The sequence below is a fragment of the Mauremys mutica genome, chromosome 3, assembly GCF_020497125.1.
Source record: "Mauremys mutica isolate MM-2020 ecotype Southern chromosome 3, ASM2049712v1, whole genome shotgun sequence".
NCBI classification, from domain to species: Eukaryota; Metazoa; Chordata; order Testudines; family Geoemydidae; genus Mauremys; species Mauremys mutica.
Genome location: NC_059074.1, coordinates 4,112,984 through 4,138,871, shown reverse-complemented (window position 1 = coordinate 4,138,871; position 25,888 = coordinate 4,112,984). Strand labels below are relative to the sequence as shown.

Genomic DNA, 25,888 nt, shown 5'->3' with positions numbered 1-25,888 from the left:
GATGTCTGACATTGTACCAACTTGCCTTTTTTAACCTGATCAGTAAAGGTCACTGTGGGCCAGTGACAGGAGGTCCCTGGCTATGGCTTCAGTTTGACAAAGACTGAAAGTGCGGCAGAGATGTTATGCTGTTCTGTCACAAGCACAGTGCCTCACTGAGTATTGGCAGCCTTCAAACAGTTTCATGGCTAGCATTTATAGTGTTTAAGAGATATTTAGTTTAGTCCTTCTTAGCTGAAAGGTTGAGGGCCTCAAGGAGTGCAGGTGTTGAACAGAGAGAACTGGTGGATTGTCTGAGTCCAAGGGAGGTGCTGAGGGCACTAAGGGTGTTTTGGGCGGGAAGGGGTCACTCTGAGATCTGCTCGGTTTATTAGACCTCCTAGCACAGATGCACATTATAGACAGAGATCTCTTTTTGAGACATGGAACAAACTGCATCTCTGCTTTCTCCCAACAGCTACTGTGTCTTTGTTTCGTGTTGCATCTACAGATGTTTCTACAATTTACTGTCTGCCTGTTCTTTCATTTCTTCTGTTGTATGTTTGTGCATTTCCTTTTAACATGATGATTAATATATCTTTGTTTCTCTTTTCACCTTCTTCTGTTGCCAACATTTGTAGGAAGAAGAGCAAAAGCAGGCAGTAAGTTGATTTCAGTGTGCAGTTGATCTAACTTGGGCGGGGTTCTGCATGAAAACACAATTTTTGTCCTGATGGGATTGTATGTAAATAAACCATGCATTGCTAGTGTAAAGTCTCTGCTATGGGGTCTTTCTCATTTTTAAAATTCCAAACCAGAACTCTTCAGTTCCCAGTGGAGCATGTTCTTAATAAAGTACTGTGAGCTTTCAAATTAAGTGTATTGCCTTGAATACATGACCAGTGAGAATATTTGTTTGTTTTTTAGAAAAGTGCATGATCAACCAGATTGAAAAGGCAGATTCTCAGCTTGTTTTACTTCGTAGTCTGACAGTTTCTCTGGAGTATTTTGATAACTTTCTTGTCTCTTTGAATAACCTGGAATTTGCCTGTTTGCTGTGTACAAGTCCATGCATGAAAACTAGTTTTGATACTCTAGGCATGGCTTCATGTCATGTAGCCTTGATATAGTCTCACTAGACTAGTCTTTTGCACTCATTGCAAATGAAATGTGCAAACTAATGAGGGACAAGAATGCATTTGCTGTTATTGATTTCCATTTCTATTCCCCTCCTACTAAAATTTAAATCCAGTGTTAACTTTGTGATCCACTCCAGAGGGAGCCCTTTTTCTTTTTTAAGGAACAGCCTTATATTCAGTTATTTTTCTTCAGCAGCACACGCTCTCAGCACACCCCAGCTGTCCTTCTCTGTGCACATAGAGTTATGAAGATTAACCCTGTGTTCACTTTGGTTCTTTATCTGCCATATATACCTTACACAGCTTGAAAATATTCAGATAACTTATTTCTGGTAAGAAGATGTACCTATGCATACAGCTTCTATCGGTGAAGCCTCTGAGTCACGCCACATCAGTAATGTGCTGGAACTGACCCTTGGTGGCTCCTGGGAGCCCCATATTAAAATTTCTTCCCCAAATTGAAGGGACGATTGTGGTGATTTCCCTCCTTGTGCTGGAGTTCGCTCCTCTCTAGATGTGGCTAGAGAAAATTTCCCTGGGGTTCATAAAAATACCTCTGCAAAACAACTTGTGACTTTTAGGAATGGACCAGATTACACCAAACAACAGGTAAGTACAGAATGTTTCCTGGGGGAAAAAGAACCCCAAGACACCCAGATAAGGTCTGTACTCCTCTCCCCCGTCAAATTGCAAAAGCCGAACATTGCCAACTATTGTCATCATACTCAGGATAATTTTCAGGATTAAACATTTCCATGGAAGTGTAGCATAATTAACATTTGTTTTCCCAGTGCCGCTGCCTCCTTCCTGGTTATTGTTTTAGTTGGCTTGTGTGGGTGGCGGGGGGGGGGGTTGTGTGCTCTCTAGGGTTGCCAACTTTATACTGAAACTGAACACCCTTGCCCCACCCCTGCCTCGCCCCTTCTCCGAGGCCCCACCCCTGCTCACTCCATCCCCCCTCCCTCTGTGGTTCACTTTCCCCACCCTCACTCACTCGCTCATTTTCACCAGGCTGGCTCAGTGGGATGGGGTGCAGGAGGGCTCTGGCTGGGGGTGCAGACTCTGGGGTGGGGCTGGGGATAAGGGGTTTGGGGTGCAGGAAGGTGCTCTGGGCTGAGACCGAGAGGTTCAGAGGGCAGGAGGGGGATCAGGGCTGGGGCAGGGGGTTGGGGTGTGGGAGGGGGTCAGGAGGCCCCTCCTCTTCACCTCTTTCTGCCCCCAAGCACCCCAAACCCCTTATCCCCAGTGCTTACCTTAAGCAGCTCCCAGAAGCAGTGTCATATCCCACCCCCAGCTTCTACGCGGAGGCATGGCCAGGTGACTCTGTGTGCTGCCCTCTCTGTAGGTGCCGCCCCTGCAGCTCCCATTGGCCACACTTACCAGAGCCCCCTGGCTTCCCCATATGCATAGGAGCCAGAGTGGGGACATGCCGACTGCTTCCCGGGAGCTGTGCGGCTCAGAGGCTAGCAGGGAGCCTGCCAGCCCCGCTGTGCAGCGCCACCAATAGGACAGTCAACAGCCCGGTCAGTGGTGCTGACCAGAGCCACCAGGATCCCTTTTCGACTGGGTGTTCCGGTCAAAAACCGGACACCTGGTCACCCTACTGCTCTCCCCAGTTTTTGTAGATAGCTGGTTTGGCAGACCTTGATAGTACTACCCAGTGTGGTATTTGTACAAGCTGGATAAATATTTAATGCCCACTATATAGCAACAACTCTGGGTAATGTACTGGGCAGTGAACTCGTAATCGTCTGGTTTAATACATGGCCTGACTTTGATTTACAGCCTCTGGTTCAGGCCTCAGGTCATGCACTAGGCCCAGTGCTCCAGGCTCTCTCTCTACTGCAGTTATTGAAACTCATTGTAGTTCGAATACAAAAACAAATGAAGAGATTCCCCAGTTGTTCTTCCCTCCTGTCTGCAGTGCACATACCCTGGAATATCATGTTTATCAGAGAGGAAGTTTAGGGGGTGGGGAGCTCTTACTAAAGTGCTAACAGCACATTACTTCACTAGATAGTCTCGCTGCTTTGGAATTTATGGTTTCTGAGGCAACAAGGATTTGAAACAGCAGTAACCAAACTTAGACCAACCGAAGGCCACGTTAGTGACTTGTATTAAATAAATCTGAATGCGGAGCCTAGTTTGCAGGAACTGGAGCAGGTTGCAGCTGCCCTCATCTGTAATACAATGGTGCAACCTGAAAAAAACTACAAGTTCCAGTATGCATTGCTCTGCTCCGATCAAAGCCACTTAAATAAGATCCCCACGTCATACTGGCTACTGAGCCCAGTAGTTTTCAGGAAGATGGGGGTGGTCATGGTACTTCTTCACACTGAAGAGGAGAGGCAAAACGCAGCTCTGGTTCTTATTGTAGAATCACTGAGCCATACACTGGCTTCTCTGCTACTTCAGTAAATTTACTGTCAGCCATTTATTCCAAGTATTCAAATAAACACAATACTGGAGAATAGAAGGGCTGATGCCTTGGGAGAACTCAGCTTAAAGGGACATAGTCAACTTAAAATCTAGTCAGTTTCAGCAAATAAGTTTAAATTAGTTTCAGGCACTTCATTGGTTTTACCATCACAATGTCTTTGTTGCCCCTCTTGGAGCATGAGTAAGACCCTTACAAACAGGAAGAGTGATTGTCTATATCAGCGGTTCTCAAACTTTAGCAACCCAAGGACCCCCATTTTGAGTTAAAATTTTTCGTGGACCCACTCAGCCGAGGCCCTGGCCCTCTCCACCCCTTCCCCCAAGTCCCCGCCCCACCTCTTCCCAGCCTCACTCCCCCCTGCCCCTCCTCTTCACCTCTTTCTGCCCCCAAGCACCCCATCCCCGCTCCTCCCCTTCCCTCCCAGCACCTCCTGCACGCCACTGAACAGCTGTTCCCCGGCATGCAGGAGGCACTGGGAGGGAGGAGGAGGGGTTGATCAGTGGGCTAGTGGCCCTGGACATGATTCCACCCCCTCCCATGAGCACACCCTGTCCCCACCCTCCCCCTCCCTCCCAGCGCTTTCTGCACGCCGCCCGCTGAAGAGCTATTCCCCGGCATGCTGGAGGCACTGGGATGGAAGAAGAGGAGTTGAGGGAGGGAGGAAGGGGGTGGAGTTGATCAGCAGGGATCTAGAGTGCCCTCACGGACACCCATCTGAGAAACGCTGGTCTATATTCCAAGTGCTGTCAAATGCACAAAATAAACTGAAAAGGGAGAGAGTGATTTTTCCCTATAGCTTTGAGTTGTAGTAATCTTAGGTGGTGTTTGTCATAAAACTAGGTAAAAAACTGTCAGCTAGAAGCGTGATTTAAGTTGGCTGTATCCCTTTAAGGGGTCGCAGTCACAGCTCAGAACCTTATGCGAAGTGGCCATTCCACACGTGTCTTTCCGGAATCAAGTGCCCCTCTACCTAATGACATTTTGTCCTGCTTACACTCCAAATGCAATTTGAAATAGGCATGACTTTGTTCAAATTCATGTTTTTCAAACCTTTCCCTCACTGAGAACTATGCCCACTGCCAAGTTTCAACTTTCAAGCTGCTGTCATTTTTAACACAGCTCTGTACAAAAGAAGTGTGGCTAGAATTGTTTTAATCTTTGGAACTCAAAAGCAGCAGGAGGGATTGCTCAATTTTTCAAACCAGATTCACCTTCAGAAAGAGACCCAGAATAGAAATTTTAATCCTAGCCAATGATTTTTTTTAAAACGTACATATTGTATGTGAAAACAGGGCTAGAACTGAAACTGATTAAGACCCTCCACTCTAGAATTCACTTCTGTGCAAAGTTATGGTGGTACAATAGTTTTATCATGGACAGTTTAGGGAGAGTCCTGAGCTGGTCATGCTAGAAGGGTCACATATAATCAGAGAAGTGATGAGTTATGAGACTTGGTTTACCCTAAAAATATTATTTATTATTCCAATTTGTTGCTAATAATTTCAAAACATATAACAGCAACAGGAGCCTTTGGAAAAGGGCTTTATATGTTTCTATATCAAGGGGCGGCAACCTTCGGCACACGGCCCATCAGGGTAATCTACTGGCGGGCCGCAAGACATTTTGTTTACATTGACTGTCCACAGGAACAGCCGCCCGCAGCTCCCAGTGGCTGCGGTTCACCATCCCCAGCCAATGAGAACTGCAGGAAGCGGTGGCCAGCATGTCCCTGGCCACTGGGAGCTTCAGGGGGTTGTGCCTGCGGACGGTCAACGTAAACAAATTTCCCCTCTTTTCACTTCCAAAACAAAATGGCCATTAACAATGTGGTTATTTTAAAAAAACAACAAGTTATAAAAATAAAAACCACAGTCTCCTGTCCCCACCCTTCCACTAAAAGTATCAGGCTTTCAGTTCTTACAGGAGGTGTAGTAAGTTGAAACTTCCACAGTAAATACCTACGATAATATGGCGGGGGTAGGGGGAGGAAGTGCTGGTTTGAAAAGGTTCTGTATAAGCTACATAAATCCTCTGGCTGACAGAAATAGCAGCCCTGAAGCAGTACATGCTATTGTTCATGCACTCTGTGAGTTGGTACGGTAGAAGAAGACTTTAAAAAAGTTTATACTGTTTCCATCCCTCACCCTGGCAACGTGCTTCGTAGTCATAGGCACATGCATAAAACAAGACTTGCTCCATGATGAGGTAATGGATATTCGTCAATGGAACCCTCTGTAGGGGTGGATGTCACGTGAAGGAGATTGATACCACACAATCTAAACAGTTATTTAACCAATTGCTTTTTGCAACAATTACATCATAAAATGTGACTTTTGTAAGAGACAATTCAGCTGTACGCCCACCTGTTACCATGGTTGGATTTTATTCTGTACACGTCCTTCCAGTAGCCTGGCTCTAAATAAAATCTACTACTGCCATTCTGGGTCAGATTACACCTCTCTGCCATTAATAGCAGTTTTTGTTACCTTTATACATCTGAATGTGTAACACCATTATTTAAGGATTCAGATTCGTTGTATTTACTGCAATATGCACTGCCTGGCTGTGGGGAATAGGATATGGAGCTTTCTAGGCCACCAATTCAAGACCAGTCCAGGTCAATTGTAACAAGAAGACATTTGCTATAAGCCTGGTTCCTAGTGGTTCCATCTAATGGAAATGCCTATCACAGCCCCCTTTGTTGACTATCTCAGCAGAGGCCACACACTGAATTAGGTATAAAGGCAGAACTTGCACTCATAGGGACTGTCTCTTCAACAATAGAATTGCTCATTATAAATGCCAAGTTGCAGGTCTGACCTAGCAGCCAGGAGTGATGTAGGCAAAGCATGCTCATCCCCTGGGAGCATGAGTCATTGCATGCTCATCCCCTGGGAGCATGAGTCATTGCATGCTCATCCCCTGGGAGCATGAGCTGCTTTTATTGCTCCCTACCTGGGATGGTGACTAAACACTGGTGCATTATATATGCCATGGACAGATAATGGTAACACGTAATGCTTTTATAGCATTTAAAATCTTTAAAACACTTCATACAATTAATCCTCACAACATCTCTGAGTTAAGTAAATAAATATTGTTGTGTCCATTTCAGAGATTGGGAAGACTGAGAGTGAGAGATTGTTACATGTTCAAGACCAAATAGCAAATTAATGACAAAACTGGAATTAGAAATCCAAAGTCCCTGGCTTCTGATCCAGAGCTTGTTCCAGTGAACAGTGTTGCTTCTCACTGCAAGTAGACACACATTAGTGTGGAAGAAACTTACGCTGCAGCTGTTCCTATTCTGTGATTAGATTACTTCTTTCTTCAGTACTAGAAGTTGTGCACCTGACACCAGTGTCATATTCACATAGCACATTTTTAAACATCCAATAAAATAGAGCTCTGTGATATTGCTAACAGGATGGCCCAGCGGTTTGGGCAGTAGCCTAGGACTTGGGAGATTCATATTCAATTCCTTGTTCCACTGCAGATGCCTGTCTGAGTTAGGTGGTATTATTATTACTGTACTTGCAGAGAAATCAGTACTAAGTGCATTTGTATATGTATCCATAACACTTTTCTTCCAGTCATTATACAAGCATGGGGGACTAATCAAAGCCCCATGAATGGTATCTGGATCTAGCATTGGTTCGTATGGCACATGGCCCTTATTAATCGTGATAAGGAAATGTCAGCGCGGGATTACTTGAGGTCTCATGAAATCCATTTCACTGGGGAAAGGGTTGCTAGCACATGGCAGCCATTTGGGGCTACTTTTGTCATCTGCCGTGCAGCGTGTATTGCTGTCTTTTGGCCCTTTCCCATGCAAGCTGCTCTCCCTCTTTCCACCTCATTTCCTCCTCGGTGCTCTCCTTTGCTAGCGGGTCCCGGCACGTCTTGCTAAAGCACATCATCTGTAGCAGAATCACCTAGATTTGGTCTAAAATAGCACAAGAACCCATCTGAGCATAAACTGCTCTGCTGCTAACTGTATTGTAACTTTATATCTCTTTGAGGTGAATGGTGTCATCCAGGATTACCTCCCTCACCCCACTTTGTTCTCTGTTTCCCCACACCCATGCACACACTCTGTCCAGACCCAGAGTGTAGACATGATGCACCATCTCAAAGCAGGGTTTATGCAAGTGCAGTTTGGTCTGATAATATATCAAAGTGAGCTGCATCTCTAAGACTGTCTAACAGGGGAATAATATTTTTGCATTCTGCATCAATGCCCAGTCTGAAGATCAGGTCCAGAGTATAACTAGCTGTGTGTGTAGTCCACAGTTTATCTGAGAGAAACCAAAGGTGTAAAAGGTACTTGGAAGTTTGGCCCTGAGTGACAGAGAGACACTGTCAGCATGACTGTTGAAGTCACTTTCACAACATGTATCACCATCGCTCTATCAACTTTTCTAGGAAAACGGCCGTGTGTGTTCTTAATCGATTGACGAATGGCTTTGTTTCAAGGGAATTTCTCCTGTATTTGAGGCTGAATAGAAACAATATGACTGTTTCACCAGTGGTTTTGACTTTCCTGATCTGGATTGGTGATGTACCAAGTATTCTGTTCCCTATACTAGTTTTTCCCTTGCTTTGGTGACCCAAGATTTTATTTAGAGCCAGAAAAGATAGGGTTAAAAGACTGATTTTAGATTTGCTTTAGGATGAGTAGTTAAAGGAGGATTCACATTTCCTGACTATTTCCTTCTTTAACTTCTTGGACTAGGCAGCCAGGCCTTTCTTTTTGGCTCATATAAAATGAGAAAGAAAGTCACGGTACCCTCCCTAATGCAGCTTCTGAAAGGCCTTCTGTAATTGGTCAGCAGTATCCATTTTAGAGGCAGCAGAGAGCTCGTCTTTGAATAATACGTTATTTCTTCAAGCCCCAGGCAGATTTTGGCTCCTGCACCACCAAAGGAGCATTTGGCTCTGGCTTTTATATGTTCTGTGCTACTGCTGGCCCCCAAACTTAAGTTGAGGGCCAACACTGCAACACACGTGTGTGGCTGCAGTACATATTTCTGGCTTAATCATGCCAGCTTCAGCCATTTACATGGGACCAGCACTGTACTTTATTATTCTGGCAGCAACCTAGACTACAGCAACACCTGCTTTGGCACTGTCACTGCACCAGCACAGAGCTTCCCAAGTGCAGGCCAAAGTATCCTTTAGGACTGCATAAAAAAATGGAAAGAAATGTTCCGGGACATGATGGAAGCCATGAAGAATTTAAATATTTTCCTGAGTTTTCAATCCTCGCTCACGTTCTCTGTTCATTGGCTTCCTCTCCCTTTTCCCAACAAATTCAAGCTCCTTAGCCACATGTTTAGGGATCAGCAAAGCTTCACTGTGCCTAAATCTTGAGTCCTCTTTTGACCAGTCCCCTCTCCCTCTTGGACACTACATTCATGGATTTACACCAAGGATGAGTTTGTCCCTATAGGTAGTGTATCCTTTTATTTAGATAATACATACATTTAGGATATTATTCAACCACTCCTGTGAATCTAATTAACTATTTTCTCTTTTCACGGATTTTGAAGCAGCATCTTTAGCTTCCTTACTCAACATTCTAGTAAACTAAATGGTCTGACATAATCTGTAGTCATTTTCAAAGCCACTCCATGCAAGTATCCTGGAGGAATAGTCCACATACTTTCCCTTCATGTGCTTCTGTAAATACTCAAGGGCTCAACTTGGAATTAGAACTACGGACAAATTCTCCTTCATCAGAGGAGCCTCACTCTAGGGGTAACGCTTCATGGCTTGCTAGACGGGAGATGCTGGTGAAGCTCAGAAGAGGTGCTATAGTCAGAAAATTCCTGTTACAGATAATTAACCTTCCTTTCTCCTGTGTGAAATTGCCTCTGCAGATCCCTATTGAGAGTCATAGAATCATAGAAGATTAGGGTTGGAAGAGACCTCAGGAGGTCATATAGTCCAACCCCCTGCTCAAAGCAGGACCAATCCCCAACTAAATCATCCCAGCCAAGGCTTTGTCAAGCCTTAAAAACCTCTAAGGAAGGAGATTCCACCACCTCCCTTGGGAACCCATTCTAGTGCTTCACCACCCTCCTAGTGAAAACATTTTTCCTAATATCCAACCTTAACCTCCCCCACTGCAACTTGAGATCATTGCTCCTTGTTCTGTCATCTGCCACCACTGAGAACAGCCGAGCTCCATCCTCTTTGGAACCTCCTTCCAAGTAGTTGAAGGCTGCTATCAAATCCCCCCTCACTCTTCTCTTCTGCAGACTAAATAAACCCAGTTCCTTCAGCCTCTCCTCATAAGTCATGTGCCCCAGCCCCCTAATCATTTTCATTGCCCTCCGCTGGACTCTCTCCAATTTGTCCACATCCTTTCTGTAGTGGGGAGGACCAAAACTGGACACAATAGAGGGGAATGATCACATCCTTCGATCTGCTGGCAATGCTCCTACTAATGCAGCCCAAAATGCCGTTAGCCTTCTTGGCAACAAGGGCACACTGCTGACTCATATCCAGCTTCTCGTCCACTGTAATCCCCAGGTCCTTTTCTGCAGAACTGCTGCTTAGCCAGTCGGTCCCCAGCCTGTAGCAGTGCATGGGATTCTTCCGTCCAAAGTGCAGGACTTTGCACTTGTCTTTGTTGAACCTCATCAGATTTCTTTTGGCACAATCCTCCAGTTTGTCTAGGTCGCTCTGGACACTATCCCTACCCTCCAGTGTATCTACCTCTCCGCCCAGTTTAGTGTCATCCACGAACTTGCTGAGGGTGCAATTAATCCCATCCTCCAGATCAGTAATGAAGATGTTGAACAAAACCAGCCCCAGGACTGACCCCTAGGGCACTCTGCTTGATACCGGCTGGCAACTAGACATTGAGCTGTTGATCACTCCCTGTTAAACCCGATGATCTAGCCAGCTTTCTATCCACCTTATAGTCTATTCATCCAGCCCATACTTCTTTAACTTGCTGGCAAAAATACTGTGGGAGACGGATCAAAAGCTTTGCTAAAGTCCAGAAATAGCACATCCACTGCTTTCCCCTCATCCACAGAGCCAGTTATCTCCCCATAGAAGGCAATCAGGTTGGTCAGGCATGACTTGCCCTTTGTGAATCCATGCTGACTGTTCCTGATCACCTTCCTCTCCTCCAAGTGCTTCAAAATGGATTCCTTGAGGACCTGCTCCATGATTTTTCCAGGGACAGAAGTGAGAATGAGGAGTCTGTAGTTCCCCAGATTCTCCTTCTTCCCTTTTTTAGAGGCGGGCACTATATTTGCCTTCTTCAAATCATCCTCCCCAGATCGCCACGAGTTTTCAAAGATAATGGCCAATGGCTCTGCAATCACATCAACCAACTCCCTCAGCACCCTTGGATGCATTACATCTGGCCCCATGGACTCCTTAGTCATCTGTCCAAGTTTCCACTTCTTGTAAGCTTCCTTTTTGTGTTCGAACTCACCAAAGATTTCTCTGTGAAGCCAAGCTTTTCGCCTGCCATATTTGCTGCTATTTCTGCACATCGGGATGGTTTGTTCCTGTGCCCTCAATAAGGCTTCTTTAAAATACAGCCAGCTCTCCTGGACTCCTTCCCCCCTCATATTAGCCTCCCAGGGGATCCTGCCCATCAGTTCCCTGTATTGTAGGAAACCATCTTCTTTGAGAATAACAAACAGATATTATGGTTTCAATGTTAATGCTTTTCTGACATGTGTCCTTCCTCTGAAATAGGAACTTTCCCTCAAAGTATCCTCTTTTAATACATTCAGATGTTCTGATTCTTTTGGTAGATTCTGGGCCTACTTACTTGTAAACTCTTCTGCATTTTGATTTTCTGTCTGTAGAAAGCTTTTATTGTTTAAAAAATACAAACAAACCTAGGAAATTCAATTTTTCAAATCCCCCGTGTTAAGAAAACATTGTTTATAGCTGAGTTACTCATAAATTAGGAAATGACCGAGTTAAATTGCATGCACAACCTTAACTCTGCACCCTTGTGCTAATGCATTATGACAGTCTTTAATTACAAGAGCACAATCTAGTTATTTAATGACAAAATATAACATGCAAATATTCATAGGTCAATGACTGTCACATGATTAGGTCCTCCCATTTCCAAGTATGCACTAGGAAGATGAGTAACCTCCTGTATTAGGGCTTGAACTAGCTATCTGTTTACATGCATCCGGTATTCAGGTGTGACAACAGGACCGTTCTCAGCCCCCCTCCCAGGACAGATGTTATAACACAAAGGCTGAAAGGGCTTCTTTGGGTCTGCTCCATAGTAAAATGGTTAACAGAAAGGCAGTGCTAACTTTGGGAAACAAGGTGGAAAACTTTTCGACTTAGATCGTTAACAAGTTAAAGGGTGATGTCAGCTGAGAAGCCTGGAAACAAAAGTAAGATAATTTTGAAAGATAACAATGGCTTTCTGTCTTGTGTAATAGAAGTCAGCTGGGGAATCTTATGGGAATTAAAATTTTAAGAGCCCTGGGAACCTCTGCAAATAAGAGAGCAAACCCAGCGGGATTTAAAAGGAAATCCTAGCTATTGGTGGAGAGAGCAATGTTATATATCGGATGCTGTTCCTGCACCCCCACGAGGGGCCCAGCTGAAGGGGGACAGCACACACCCTATAAATGTGGAAAGGATGGATGAAAGCAAAACCAGTATGAAGCTAGAGAAAAAGACAGTCTATGTGGTAACCAAGATTTGATTGTTTCCTGATCCCAGCTCTCCCTCCTACAGCCAGGGGGAAAGAAAGGAATGAAAACAAACAACACTTTGTGGATCAAAGGGTTGACGTAGCTGTCTTATATCCAGCAATATTGTGGGGAGATACAGACCCATTTCTTTGGGGATTTCAAATCTGCAGCTGAGCTATTGAACAAAATCAGAGCAGCAGGTGTATAGAGAAAGTCCAATGTGGACAACAAGGAAGGAGGACTTAAGCTCTACGATGGTTGTCATTAAAAAGTAAGAATTTTCCAACAGCTAGCACAGCTATTTCCTATTCGAAGGATAAAGAAAAGCTGTGATGACTCTCAGATGCCACTATGTGGTAACTGCTGACAAATGCTGATTTTCTAAAAGCGATCACTGTGTGTGATTAGCAGAAGAATCACTATGGTATGGCCATGCTGAGCTTTCTGTTCTCTTTTCCCCTTTCTAGTCTAGAGTTCACTGAAAATTGTTTTCCAGTTACTCTTCTCCCTTCAGAAGACATGGTGTTTAATTCTGCAGAGTGTGCATGGTCCTGTTAAATATCTCATCCTCCCTAACGAGGAAGGGGGAAAATACAAGAAAATGTGCAGGTTATATTTTGTCTGTTGCAAACTCTCAGAAGTGTTCCATAATTGCTGTCCTCTTCTACCCTAGAATGAAGGTCAGTTCCCTCTTTATCAGCTTGACAGGTTTGACGTGTGTACTATACTTAAATGTTCATTTTCTGTCTGAAAATTGCCTGGGATTATCCCTGGTTCGAATAAGTGATATTAATGTTTCAGAGTAGTAAATCGAAAAGTGAATTATAACAGCAGCTGGGCAATAGAATAAGGTGCTCAGGAAAGTAGTGGAGATACTCAAGGCTTAGACTAGATGTCCATCTGTGAGTGGTTTAGGAAGAGTGAAATCAACCTAACCAGTGGTGAGGAATTAACTGCACATTCCACTGAGGGTCCCTTCCAATCCTCATGAGTCTGTGTGTCATAGAAACTAGCCATTTGCACTGGTAGACCTGCCCTTGGGATGTCAGACTGGGACTCTATCAAAGTGATAGCTCAACTTTGAAGATCACAGAACACACTCCTTTATTTATGGCAAGTCAGCAGTTTTTGTTACACAGAAGTTAATCATTATGGTGAAGTTTGTGTGAGCATTACCACGAATCCCCACCCGCCTTTTCAGGGGGGTTAGACTATAACTCTTCCTTAATAATTTGCTCTGGCCTGTAATTTAGTGTGAAGACTCTCTCTGTAAGAGACCAAGGTGGGGGGTGAGAGTGGCAGGGAGGGTGGGAACCACATTTTTAAAACCATATTAGCTGGTTTTAATTTATACTAGAATTTAAAAAGAAGTTTGCCAGTAAGGCTGCTGCTGAGTCCTTCATGCACACTATTCTGCTGCCTGCCTCCCTCGGCGGGTCTTTGCTCCACACCACAAGGGAAGGTCGCAGTAGCAGCCCTTCCTTTCAGATTTCCTGTGTCACAACCCAAGTGTTATTTAAATGTATTTTGTGTATCTAATTTAATTATGTGATTCTGCACAATTAAATACAAACCTTTCTGTGTGACAGACAATATACTGTCTAATAATCCCGTCGATGCTGTCTGCTCTTTTCACTCCAACAGTTGATTAGACAGCTGTGTTGTTCTAAAGAAGCCAGTGCCAACAAAGGCCCAAAATAGAACATTGTTGGGGGGTTTCGGGGGGGAGGTATTTTATTTTTAAAATACACAGACCTTATACTGTATATTGCTGTCAGGATGCCAGAAATACATTCTAAAGTACTGTCTTCTATCTGTCTAAAGTACCTTTCTCGTGCTGTTTTCTGAGCAATATGTGAGCAGTGATTCTGAAAATTGGTAATGAAGAGGACAGAGTTTGTTTTATTTAAACATGCTGCAGCAAAATGAAGGTAATTGTCCACACAAGCCATCTGCTACCTGGCTGCCTTCCATGTGCTTGGGAGACAGAAAATGTATGGAGAAAGTGCCTCTTTCATTCCGTTGCCATGATAACAGCCCTGCTTTAGATTTAGAGGGAGGGTTTATTAATGCTTCAGAAAGGTTATTAGTCTGCTGAAGTAATAAGCTTTTTCTGCGTTCCTTTATGTGATTGTTCTTGTACATTTTACTGTAATGCGTAAAAAGGAGACAGGAAGTTTAAGGCCTATTTAAAGAGATAGCCATGGCTAATGTGCCACAGAGGACAATAAAACCCAGGTTTCATACAGGAGTAAGTGGATTAGGACTGATTTGGGAGGGTCTCTAAATATTCCCATCTTACTGATCTTAGTTTCAGATTGAAACATTTACTTCAGAGTAAGTCTGGTTATGAACTAGAGTTTGGATTTTTCACAGGTACTTCAGTACAAGTGAATTCTTTGCAAGTTAAAGCACATAAAGGAATGGTTCCACTTGTTGGGACAATAAAAGGAAAAAATTTCTTGTACATTTCTGGTTAACATAAATAACCTTTTTTTATTGTAAAACGAAGAAGAAAAACCACAGTTGACAACATGTATCTGAATTCATAAATGTGAAATAATGAAAAAGGGAAGCGTTGGTCAGAATCGCACCCCTGGGCCAGAAGGCTGTTCCTTCCCATCCCATCCCATCCCAGCACTGTGGTTCAGGCACATAGCACCAGGCAGAAGTGGGGGCTGCACGGGTAAGTGCCGTTCCTCAGATAAGACTTTACACTGAGGCCATGTCTGCCAGTGTTTGAAAACTGCAGAGCGGAAACGTAAAGTTTCCGTGGCCCTTTTAGCTACTTGGGGAATAAGTCCAGTGCCCTCGCCAAGATGCCCTCTCAGTGAGTTGGGTTTCCATGAGTGTGAGCTACTGCTGAATACATAATGGCTGCTGCATTTGCCTGCCCAATTACTCTGTTCCCAGTATCTCTAGTTTCTTTGTGGGACACTGAGGATCATACATTGAATCAGACTGACTTCGTATTAGTTTGACTTCCGAGCTGTACTGAAATTTCAAGTAGTTTAAAGAAATTTGTATTGTAGCAAATGAGCTTGCACATAAGTTTTAGTTTTCCCCTTTACCCCGATGCATTTCAGGTCAAGCAAACCAGTCTTCATTGAGCCATTTCCTGTCCCTGCCCTTCACGTCGCTAACTAGCTGAGCTTTCTTGGCAATAGAGACGTATCTTAAATTACAGTACAACACAATTTATTTGTGTAACTTTCATAAAGAATGATTGTACTTAATCTTAGTATTAGTTAATATTTATATCGTGGTAATACCCTGGCCCAATCAGAGGCAGAGACCCATTGTGCTGGGCATAGTGTGGACATGGATGTGTGCACACACACAGCTTGTCCTGACCCTAAGAACTTATAGCCTAGAAGACAAAATCAAACCAAGGATAGAGGAATGGGATACAACATACAAGCAAGTGATCAGAGGCTGGGCAGGAACCGGCATTGTAACCATTGGTGGAGAATAATGCTAGTACATGGCATGTTAATTCCTTGTCCTTTTTCATATACATATTTTAAAGTTACAAAAACTTGTTGTTAGTGGGGGTGGAGTCTGCAGAGGTCAAGGGGTGAAGCTCGGGATTATAGTGAGGGAGGGAAGGGGATTGTTTGAATGAAAGAGGAGAGTGAATAAATGCTGGGGGAGGGGTACTATTATTTTTGCTACTGTCGTTTCTACATAAGAACATAATAAGAACATAAGAATGGCCGTACCGGGTCTGACCAAAGGTCCATCTAGCCCAGTATCTGTCTACCGACAGTGGCCAATGCCAGGTGCCCCAGAGGGAGTGAACCTAACAGGCAATGATCAAGTGATCTCTCTCCTGCCATCCATCTCCATCCTCTGACGAACAGAGGCTAGGGACACCATTCTTACCCATCCTGGTTAATAATCATTTATGGACTTAGCCAGCATAAATTTATCCAGTTCCCTTTTAAACACTGCTATAGTCCTAGCCTTCACAACCTCCTCAGGTAAGAAGTTCTACAAGTTGACTGTGCGCTGCGTGAAGAAGAACTTCCTTTTATTTGTTTTAAACCTGCTGCCTATTAATTTCATTTGGTGACCCCTAGTTCTTGTATTATGGGAATAAGTAAATAACTTTTCCTTATCCACTTTCTCAACATCACTCATGATTTTATATACCTCTACCATGTCCCCCCTTAGTCTTCTCTTTTCCAAACTGAAGAGTACTAGCCTCTTTAATCTTTCCTCATATGGGACCCTCTCCAAACCCCTAATCATTTTAGTTGCCCTTTTCTGAACCTTTTCTAGTGCTAGAATGTCTTTTTTGAGGTGAGGAGACCACATCTGTACACAGTATTTGAGATGTGGGTGTACCATCAATTTATATAAGGGCAATAATATATTCTCAGTCTTATTCTCTATCCCCTTTTTAATGATTCCTAACATCCTGTTTGCTTTTTTGACCGCCTCTGCACACTGCGTGGACATTTTCAGAGAACTATCCACAATGACTCCAAGATCTTTTTCCTGACTCGTTGTAGCTAAATTAGCCCCCATCATATTGTATCTATAGTTGGGGTTATTTTTTCCAATGTGCATTACTTTACATTTATCCACATTAAATTTCATTTGCCATTTTGTTGCCCAATCACTTAGTTTTGTGAAATCTTTTTGAAGTTCTTCACAATCTGCTTTGGTCTTAACTATCTTGAGTAGTTTAGTATCATCTGCAAACTTTGCCACCTCACTGTTTACCCCTTTCTCCAGATCATTTATGAATAAATTGAATAGGATTGGTCCTAGGACTGACCCTTGGGGAACACCACTAGTTACCCCTCTCCATTCTGAGAATTTACCATTAATTCCTACCTTTTGTTCCCTGTCTTTTAACCAGTTCTCAGTCCATGAAAGGACCTTCCCTTTTATCCCATGACAGCTCAATTTACGTAAGAGCCTTTGGTGAGGGACCTTGTCAAAGGCTTTCTGGAAATCTAAGTACACTATGTCCCCTGGATCCCCCTTGTCCACATGTTTGTTGACCCCTTCAAAGAACTCTAATAGATTAGTAAGACACGATTTCCCTTTACAGAAACCATGTTGACTATTGCTCAACAGTTTATGTTTTTCTATGTGTCTGACAATTTTATTTTTAACTATTGTTTCGACTAATTTGCCCGGTACCGACGTTAGACTTACCGGTCTGTAATTGCCGGGATCACCTCTAGAGCCCTTTTTAAATATCAGCGTTACATTAGCTAACTTCCAGTCATCTAACTTTTAGTCTTTACTTCTGTTGTTTTGCTGATGATGATGTTCCTCAACTGGAGGTGAGGGAGGGAGGCTGACTTATAAAACAGGCAAATAGCAGAAAAGTGTTTCTTCTAGTATGTTGATAGTCTCAGACAGGCAGGGCCGGCTCTAGGCACCAGCGCTCCAAGCATGTGCTTGGGGCGGCACTTTCCAAGGGGCGGCACTCCGGCTCCTTTTTTTTTTTTTTTTTTTTGCTTGGGGCGCAGAAAGCCAGGAGCTGGCCCTGAGCGGAGGTGAGCGGAGGTGGTGGGGGGCGCGGGGAGGGCCGCAGGAAGTAACCCTGGGGGGGAGGAAGCAGAGGAACCGCTCCCTCCCAGCTCACCTGCGCTCCACTGCCTCCTGCTCCCCTGAGCACACTGCTGCTCCGCTTCTCCCCCCTCCCTGCCAGAATCAGCTGTTTTGCGGCAAGCCTGGCAGGGAGGGGGAGAAGCGGAGCGGCGGTGACGTGCTCAGAGGGGCAGGCGGAGGTGAGCTGCGGCAGTGGGGGGCGCGGGGAGGGCCGCAGGAAGTAACCCTGGAGGGACAGAGGAACCGCTCCCCCCCCAGCTCACCTCCGCCTCCTCCCCCGAGCGCGCCGCTGCTCTGCTTTAAGCCTGGGAGGGAGGGGTAGGAAGGGAAATGCAGTGTGCCCGGGGGAGTAGGCGGGGCTGGGAATTTGGGGAAGGGGCTGGAATGGAGTGGGGGAAGGGCAGATTTGGGGCGGGGCCGGGGGGGCACGGGAATTTTTGTTTTGCTTGGGGCGGCAAAAATCTTGGAGCCGGCCCTGCAGACAGACAATGTGTTGGAGTGGACAGGAAGATTTTACAGTGCTGGAAAATGTGGGAGGCAAAAGATCATCAATGGGCAAGTCAGATTGTACAGAAACTAATACTAAGGGTGAATGTGTGTAGCAATCATTGAGTCCTTTGGGGGACGGAGGGCTATCTCAGTGGTTTGAGCATTGGCCTGCTAAACTCAGGGTTATGAGCTCAGTCCTTGAGGGGGCCACTTAGGGATCTGGGGCAAAATCAGTACATGGTCCTGCTAGTGAAGGCAGGGTCTGGACTCAATGACCTTTCAAGGTCCCCTCCAGCTCTGTGAGATAGGTATATTTTCATATGACCTTTAGGGCCAACCCAGACTAAGTAGCTGGTGATCCCTTGCTTATGCCTAGAAAACCTTGCCCCCCAGAGTCCAAGCAGTTCCTCCTTGTTAGGGGTTTTATTCCCTTCCCCCCATGTGCTCTGAGCAGCAAACTCAGCTGATGGGAAGGATCCACTTGCAAGACACATCTGCATGGTGGGGAAGTAAACAGCAAAGTCTTTTGTCCTTTTTAATGTTCCACTCTCATCTATCTGGTGTTGATGGACCTTCCTTTTGGGGCAGGACATAACAGCCTCTGCTGGAGACCAGCATTTCGTCTCTCTCCAGTTTGGTGATTTACACAGTCACAAAGGTTTACAATGCCAGTGCTCAAATATCACCTTACAATATGCGATACAGATGCTAGAAGTGAGCTTGCTGCCTGCAGCAACTCACAAGCATTCATTAAAGTCTAAACACTAACCACATTCTTATCATTCTAATACCTGTTTTAACAATGCTAACACGCAGGTGAGCCAGACTGGTTCCAGCAGAGACACAGGGACCTGGGCATGAGCTGGTTCTTCATCTGATGTTAGGCGTGATGTCCCATCACAGCTTGTCATGCAGTGTCAGACATAATGGTATTGAAATAGGAGAGAGAGTGTCAAAATCAGCTTTTTAAACTTATTGTTACTCTGTAATGTGAGCATGTCTTTCAAAGGAGGGGAAAGGCTTGAGACAGGGAGAGACGTGCACCTCCCATCTGAAGCAAGAGAATGAGCCAAGTACACTTTAGATCATGGAGCACTTACTGCTGTGTGCCTCATTGACACGCCGGGAACAGACCCGGGAAGGAGAAGGGGGCTTTGTGTATGTTTAAAAAAAAAAGCCACTGCAGCACGAAGAGGAGCTCTAATTACTTGCAGTGAATATAATAAAACAGCTTCAGCTCCATGATACTTGACATGAACAAGCCAGACTTAAGAGCCATTTCAGGAGAGTTAAATAGAGATGGAGGAAAGTTTAGTAAACCTAAGTAAGGAATTGAATGTGTATAGTGTGAGTGGGGAAATAAAAACACCACTCCCTTTTCTCGTCCATTCAACTTTTGTAATTCTCTCTGCTGAAGATCTGTGCTTACTCTGAGAAGCCATTTAGCATAGTTTGACTTTTCTTTCCCCTATAAAAAGATGCTGAACAAAAATTAAGATTATAAGATAAATTTTTCATATACTGGCCTCTTTTCCATGCCTGCAATTGTTTTCAGGAGCAATTTAATTAATTTAAAAGCCTATGTACTTGATTTGCAGGTGCAATCAGGTGTTTACATGTCTAAATGACTTAGGTTGCATTTGAAATTATTGTTCACAAATTTGCAGACACAAATCAAAGCCAGATGTTAGAAAATGGCAGATTAATGCACCCATAATTCTGCCCCTTGTGCATATGAATTATGCTAGTCATTAAATTAAAAGATCACATATTATTTTTTCCACAGGACTCCTGTCTCATTCAGTGTGCAGCAATATATATATATATATGTGTGTAAAAATGCAAGTATAGGTGTGTTTGTGTGTGCATACAAAGTATGAAGTGTAACAGGAGAAAAGATCTTTACATTTAAATTGAATTCTTTTCTGATTTCATCTGAAATCAGAGAGCGAGCTAGTTCCACTGGCATGTTGCCAGGAGCGAGAGTCACACCTCAGCCCTGATCTTATGCAGGCGGGTAAGTGTTTCCATGACTGAGACCCTAATTTACACAAAATGTATTAAGTTGCAGCTGTCCTATTCTTGCCATATTACGTGATTCAGAAAGCACTCAGCATTCCCTCCTGCTCCAGGTGCAGTGTGCCATCTGCAATAAAGATGAGGTGGCCATGAGCCACATTCGTAGAACTTGGCAGGTTTGTGTTTTGCCTGCAGGCTGCAGTTTGGCCACTCTTGGTTTAGGCCATGATTACGCTACAAAATGATGTCAACCTAACTGACATTGGCATCCAGCCACTGCAGTTATTAAATTGCTTGTGTGTGCGCACTTGGCTACTTGTGTCAGCAGTGCGTGTCCTCACCAGGAGCACTTGTGTCGATTGTATTCTCAGTGTAGGGCATTGTGGAATGGCTCCTGCAGGCCATTAACAGTCAGAGTATCTACACCGACAGTGCATCCATCTAATTACATCAGCCTTGACCCTGTGCCGCTCGGGTACTAAAGCAGCAGAGAGAAGCACTTATGTCGGCAGGAGCTAAATTTAAGTAAAGACGCTTCCCCAGCGAGGTCAGTGGAAGGCAGTTTATGTCGACCTAACTGTGTCGTGTAGACCAGGCCTAGACAAACGTGCTCTGGGCGTGGGGAGCTAGGGGTCAGAGTAACGTCTTATTTCTAGAAATTGGATTTTTTTCCAGATAGAAAATCTCTACGAGGCTGCTTATTTTTAATCCCTTCCGCAGCTGCCACGATAAATAGGTCTGAAGTGATTAATGGTAACCTGTAATGAGGGCTCATAATGATAAGGCCTAACCCAGGTAACTAATTTCAAAATATAAAATCCTTCCGACATCCTTCTCAGAGAAAGGTAAGTTCCAGCTAAAAGGCTGCTGCGTTTGATGTGTGTATTTAGTCTTATTTTATTTCTGGTTTTTAATTCTTAATGTATGCGCGACCTTTCCTCCTTTTCTGAACGGTTGCCAAGATTGACACTTTCCGTAGATCTGGGAGGGAAGGAGAGGGAGTGAGCCAATGCCTGGGCCTGTGCAGGCCCTGCAGCTTCTTGTTCCCTCCCTCTTCAGCCGTGTCCTACTCTGGGGGCTGCAATCCCAACTTCATGTTAAAATCCACTCTCCCAGCAGTGACCACTGCCGCTCTCCACAATGCCATGCCAGTCGGGAACACGAGAACTTGTATTATGCAAATCCAGCTGGTCTTTTTATTGAATTATTTATATTTTTGTGGTGCAAAATAAGATGAAATTGTTACGGTCTCTTGAGCATTTTTTCTACTTGCTAATGATCTGATCTTTGAAATGTATAATCCCCCCAGCCCCCTGGAGCTGTGCTGCACCTGTTTGCTGACTCATTTGTTTAAAATCCACTATTAATGGGGCTTCAGAATGATCGTTTTTCCCATAAGTAGTATTTCATGTTGTATTGAATAAGAATATAAACCTTAGGCTTCTATTCACCGTTGACAGAAATCAACAACATTGACACCAAGACACAAATTAGGGGGCAGATTCTGCCATCTATTTTCCTCTTGAGCAGTACATTACTCCTTGAGAAGTTTCGTAGCAATCATTGAGTCTACCCAAGGAGTAAGCTAGTACTCAACATGAATGAGGGTGGCAGAATGGGCTCTCTAGATGCTAGGGTCCTCCTCTACCTTTCCTGTTTTAATTGCAAGTGCAATGCGATAAGGGTCTGAGATATTTTAATTGTGAAGGTGCTGATCTTGTGACAAGATGGTATAAGGTTTTCCTTTGTTATGCAATGGATATTGGTCCCAAGATCTGACCGCAGTATCTTGTGCCAGCAAAGAGTTGGAAATGTTGTGGAGACGATGATAGTGCTGTAGAAGGAAGAAGAAGGATTTAGGCCCCTACTAATTGAGCACTTGATGTGATGTGTCATGCATCTGAAAAGCAGGGGACTACAACTTCCATCAGCCCCTCCCCACTGTACAGCCCCCTTCCTCCTCATCATCCTCCAACTTCCTCATCACTTCCATCATCTGCCAACTCCCCACAGGGAGCCCAGCAGAAGCCAAGGCTCCGGGCACAGAGCTCCCTGCTGAGAGCCCTGGTGGCAGCCTGGCGAGGAGCAGGGGGCCCAGGGCCGCTAGTGGGGAGCTGGGAACCCGGACAGAGGCCCAGCTTGGAGCAGGGAGCCTTGGCAGCGGCGGGCTAGGAGCAGGGAGCCAGGCGGCAGCCTGGTTCGGAGTGGGGAGCTGGGAGCCCAGGCAGCAGCCCCGCTTGGATCAGGGAACCTGGCCAGCAGCCCAGCTAGGAGCAGGGAGCCAGAAGCCTCTAGCTGGAGCCCTCCACCTGCCTCGGGGTGACAGCCAGAGCTAAGAGCCAGGCGCAGGGTTCACAGCAGGGTGTCTCCCAGCCTTTCTTGTCAAGCTGTGAAATTGACAAGAATGACAACCAACAGCCGATGTAAGAAACGCAGTGTCTACACAGACGCTGCATTGCCCTAACTACACCGACATAAGCCCTATGCCTCTTGTAGAGGTGGAGTTATGATGTCGGTGTAGTAGGGCACTTAGGCCTGGTCTACACTGGGAGAGGGGGAGATCGATCTAAGATACGCAACTTCAGCTATGAGAATGGCGTAGTTGAAGTCGACGTATCTTAGATCGACTTAGAATCACTTACTTCGCGTCCTCGCGGCGCGGGATCGACGGCCGCCGCTCCCCTGTGGACTTTGCTTCCACCTCTCGCCAAGCTGGAGTTCAGCAGTCGACGGGAGAGCGATCAGGGATTGATTTATCGCGTCTACACTACACGCGATAGATCGATGGCTACCCGCCGACCTGGCGGGTAGTGTAGACGTACCCTTATATTAGCGGGACTAGGCTGTAGTGTAGACACTGACATGATTAGGTCTGTGTAAGCTGCCTTACGTCAACCTAACTCTGGAATGTAGACCTGGCCGCAGACACAATATACCAGGCATGCTACTGGCACCCAGGGAGAATGGGGTACCAAATAACCGCAATAATTACAGATTCGCTGTAGGCCGCTTCATTGCAGGAGAGCTGCTGTAAAGCTGCAGAGCCTGTTGAAGGTACAGCTATTGCTGCTATTTACGGTCTGTACTGCAGAAATACACCAGGCAGGATCCCTTTTGTGTTAGGCACTGTACAGACACATAGGAAGGCACAGCACAGTCTCTGCCCCCAAAAAGCTGACAATGCTCCTACTGATGTATTGCCTGCCAGTGAAGGCAGACAATCATAGGCAGAGCTGGCAATTAAAATACCAAGGGAAACTGATTTTTCACAAGGCTTTGAGGTATAGCCTCAAACTGCTCACTGTCTTGTATCAGCGTCTGTGTTCGCAGTGCACGGTGGGAGAGAAGGTACCAAGAATCCGTAGGAGAGTCTACGATGGTCTCATTGAAAAAAGAGTAAAGTCATGAAGGCAAGCCAGAGAATTCATTGCATTGAAGTGGCAATGGGCATAAAGGCAACCTAGTGCTGGCCAGAGATTTGTAGCATACACATGGCCAGAAGCCCTTGTGTAAATGCCTTTGTTTCCCAAACCAGGGTCTAATCTCAAACTACTATAAAAACTGATTTTATGTTGCATTTATGGGTGTGACAAAGCTCTAGTCATTCCAAGACATCATGGTATCCATAGTAACTAATGCACTTGAAAGAGGAAAATGCTGAGGGGAACTTAAAAAAAAAAAAAAGAAGACAAAGACCATACTAAATGGCACAAACCAAACATGTGGGGGCTGTAAAGTTATAATGCCGTAAGTGTGTAATTACTCCCATTCTTTAGACTATAAATCAGTGCTAGCTACGTAAGACTACAGTGGTCTGTGATGCAAGTTGAAATTTGGTGATAATATTTACTGATTGTAGAAAGGTGCAAATCACTGATACACAATGAGGATAGCCAGAGAGTTCATAAAATTTAGCACTTTACGTGTTCCAAGAACTTTGTAAATAGTGGCTAATCTTGAGTGCCGCTGTGAAATAGGTAAATATTATCCTCCTAGGAAATGAAGGCACAGCGGTTAAATGACTTGCCCAGAGTCACACAACAATTCAATGGCAAGGCCAGGGTTCGAAGAGGAATCCCTGGCCTCCAATCCTGTACCTTGTCACTGCCCCTTGACAGCTAATGGCAATGAAAATGAAATGGGAAACAACTGTCTAAACATTTGACGAGGTATCTGGACAGATGCATTTGTTAATACACTGCCTTTCACTTCTGACCTCTTCCCTTGCTCTTCTATTGGCATTATGAAATATAAAACACTTGATTAGAATTATATTTTGAAAAACTTTGAACCAGCAAGTGCAGCTAACCTAAACAGTGTCAGCCTTCTACCCCTTTCACGTGGTTATTTATTTATTTGCCATTATTTCAGCTAACTTAAGGCCATGTTTTGAAGCTCTTACCTATGCAAATTCCCTTTGAAATCAATGAGAGTTTTACCTGAGTAAATATTACAGGCTTTGGCTCTTAGATGACAAACCATTGGGATGGAAATAATGTCATCTTATTTGTTAGAGAGACAAGGTGGGTGAGGTAATATCTTTAACTGCAGTCGTTCTCAACCTTTTTTCATTTGTGGACCCCTAAAAAATTTGGAATGGACGTGCAGACCCCTTTGGAAATCTATTGTCAGCATATATAGTTGTATTCTGTTCTGCATGGGCAGTAGGCAAACCCCCTCTTATTCATTAGTCAAGTACTCTAGAAATCTTTTTAGGGTTCTTTAGGAAGGAGAGCTGCCATCAAGTCAACTTCCATAAACAGCCAGATGCGTGACAGCAGTTCTAGAAATATAAGATGCATATTGAGCAGTCCCCTAATGTGAAGCCAACACCTGAAAGGCTCTCTGGAATGGTCACTTCCATTTCCCATCCAGACTGTCCTGGAGAGAGATTAGATTCAAGAGCCATGGTGGAAGTTTTGTCCGGGATGCTACTACCACTGTACCTACTATGGGTGCTGCCAGCTCTTTGAATGTCATCAAGTAGCCTATAGTGCCCTTTGGCCAGTCTGGCTACTGGAGACTGGATGGCAGGAGATTTCCAAACAAATTCACTATTTTTTGTTTCCTTTTTATTTTATTATTAACATACATAAACTTTCTAGACAAGTATTAACAAATGTTATTAATCTGTATTTAAAGAACCATTTGTGTTTGGTCAACCTCTTCTTATCTGTGTATTTATTTTGTTCCGTTTCTAAGAATGATAACCATACACGATCAAAATCCATTTGATCCTGATCTGTGTGTCATTTTTTTCATTGTGCCCAAGTCAATGACCTTCTTTGATCTGTAACCTAATAGAACCACTATGGAGTTTGTGGGTAGCCTAACTTTTGTTCTCCTTCAACTGTGTCAGTTTGAATCCCACTGTGGGTATCCCTGCACCGCGTGCGTGCGACTGGGAATTGTTTGAATAGCTGTGTCTGTCAGGGCCACACATGCATCCAAGGCCTCTTTGTGCTCACACAAGGGCATAAAGAGCAAGGTGGTCATGGCCCTCCCTTAGTCCCCATGTACTGTCCTGTGGCAGTGAGACTGACCCTGGA

The 25,888-nt window shown here is 44.6% G+C and overlaps 1 protein-coding gene across 7 annotated transcripts in view; it reads left to right on the top strand.

Annotated features, from left to right (window-relative positions):
• The window catches only part of DTNB (dystrobrevin beta), a 354,166-nt gene that overhangs the window by 287,839 nt on the left and 40,439 nt on the right, over positions 1-25,888 (top strand). For all 7 annotated transcript variants that reach the window (XM_045010065.1, XM_045010062.1, XM_045010063.1 and 4 more), the window contains exon 16: positions 621-641. In XM_045010065.1, coding sequence (XP_044866000.1) covers positions 621-641 — 21 coding nt within the window. The remainder of the gene's footprint in view (positions 1-620; positions 642-25,888) is intronic.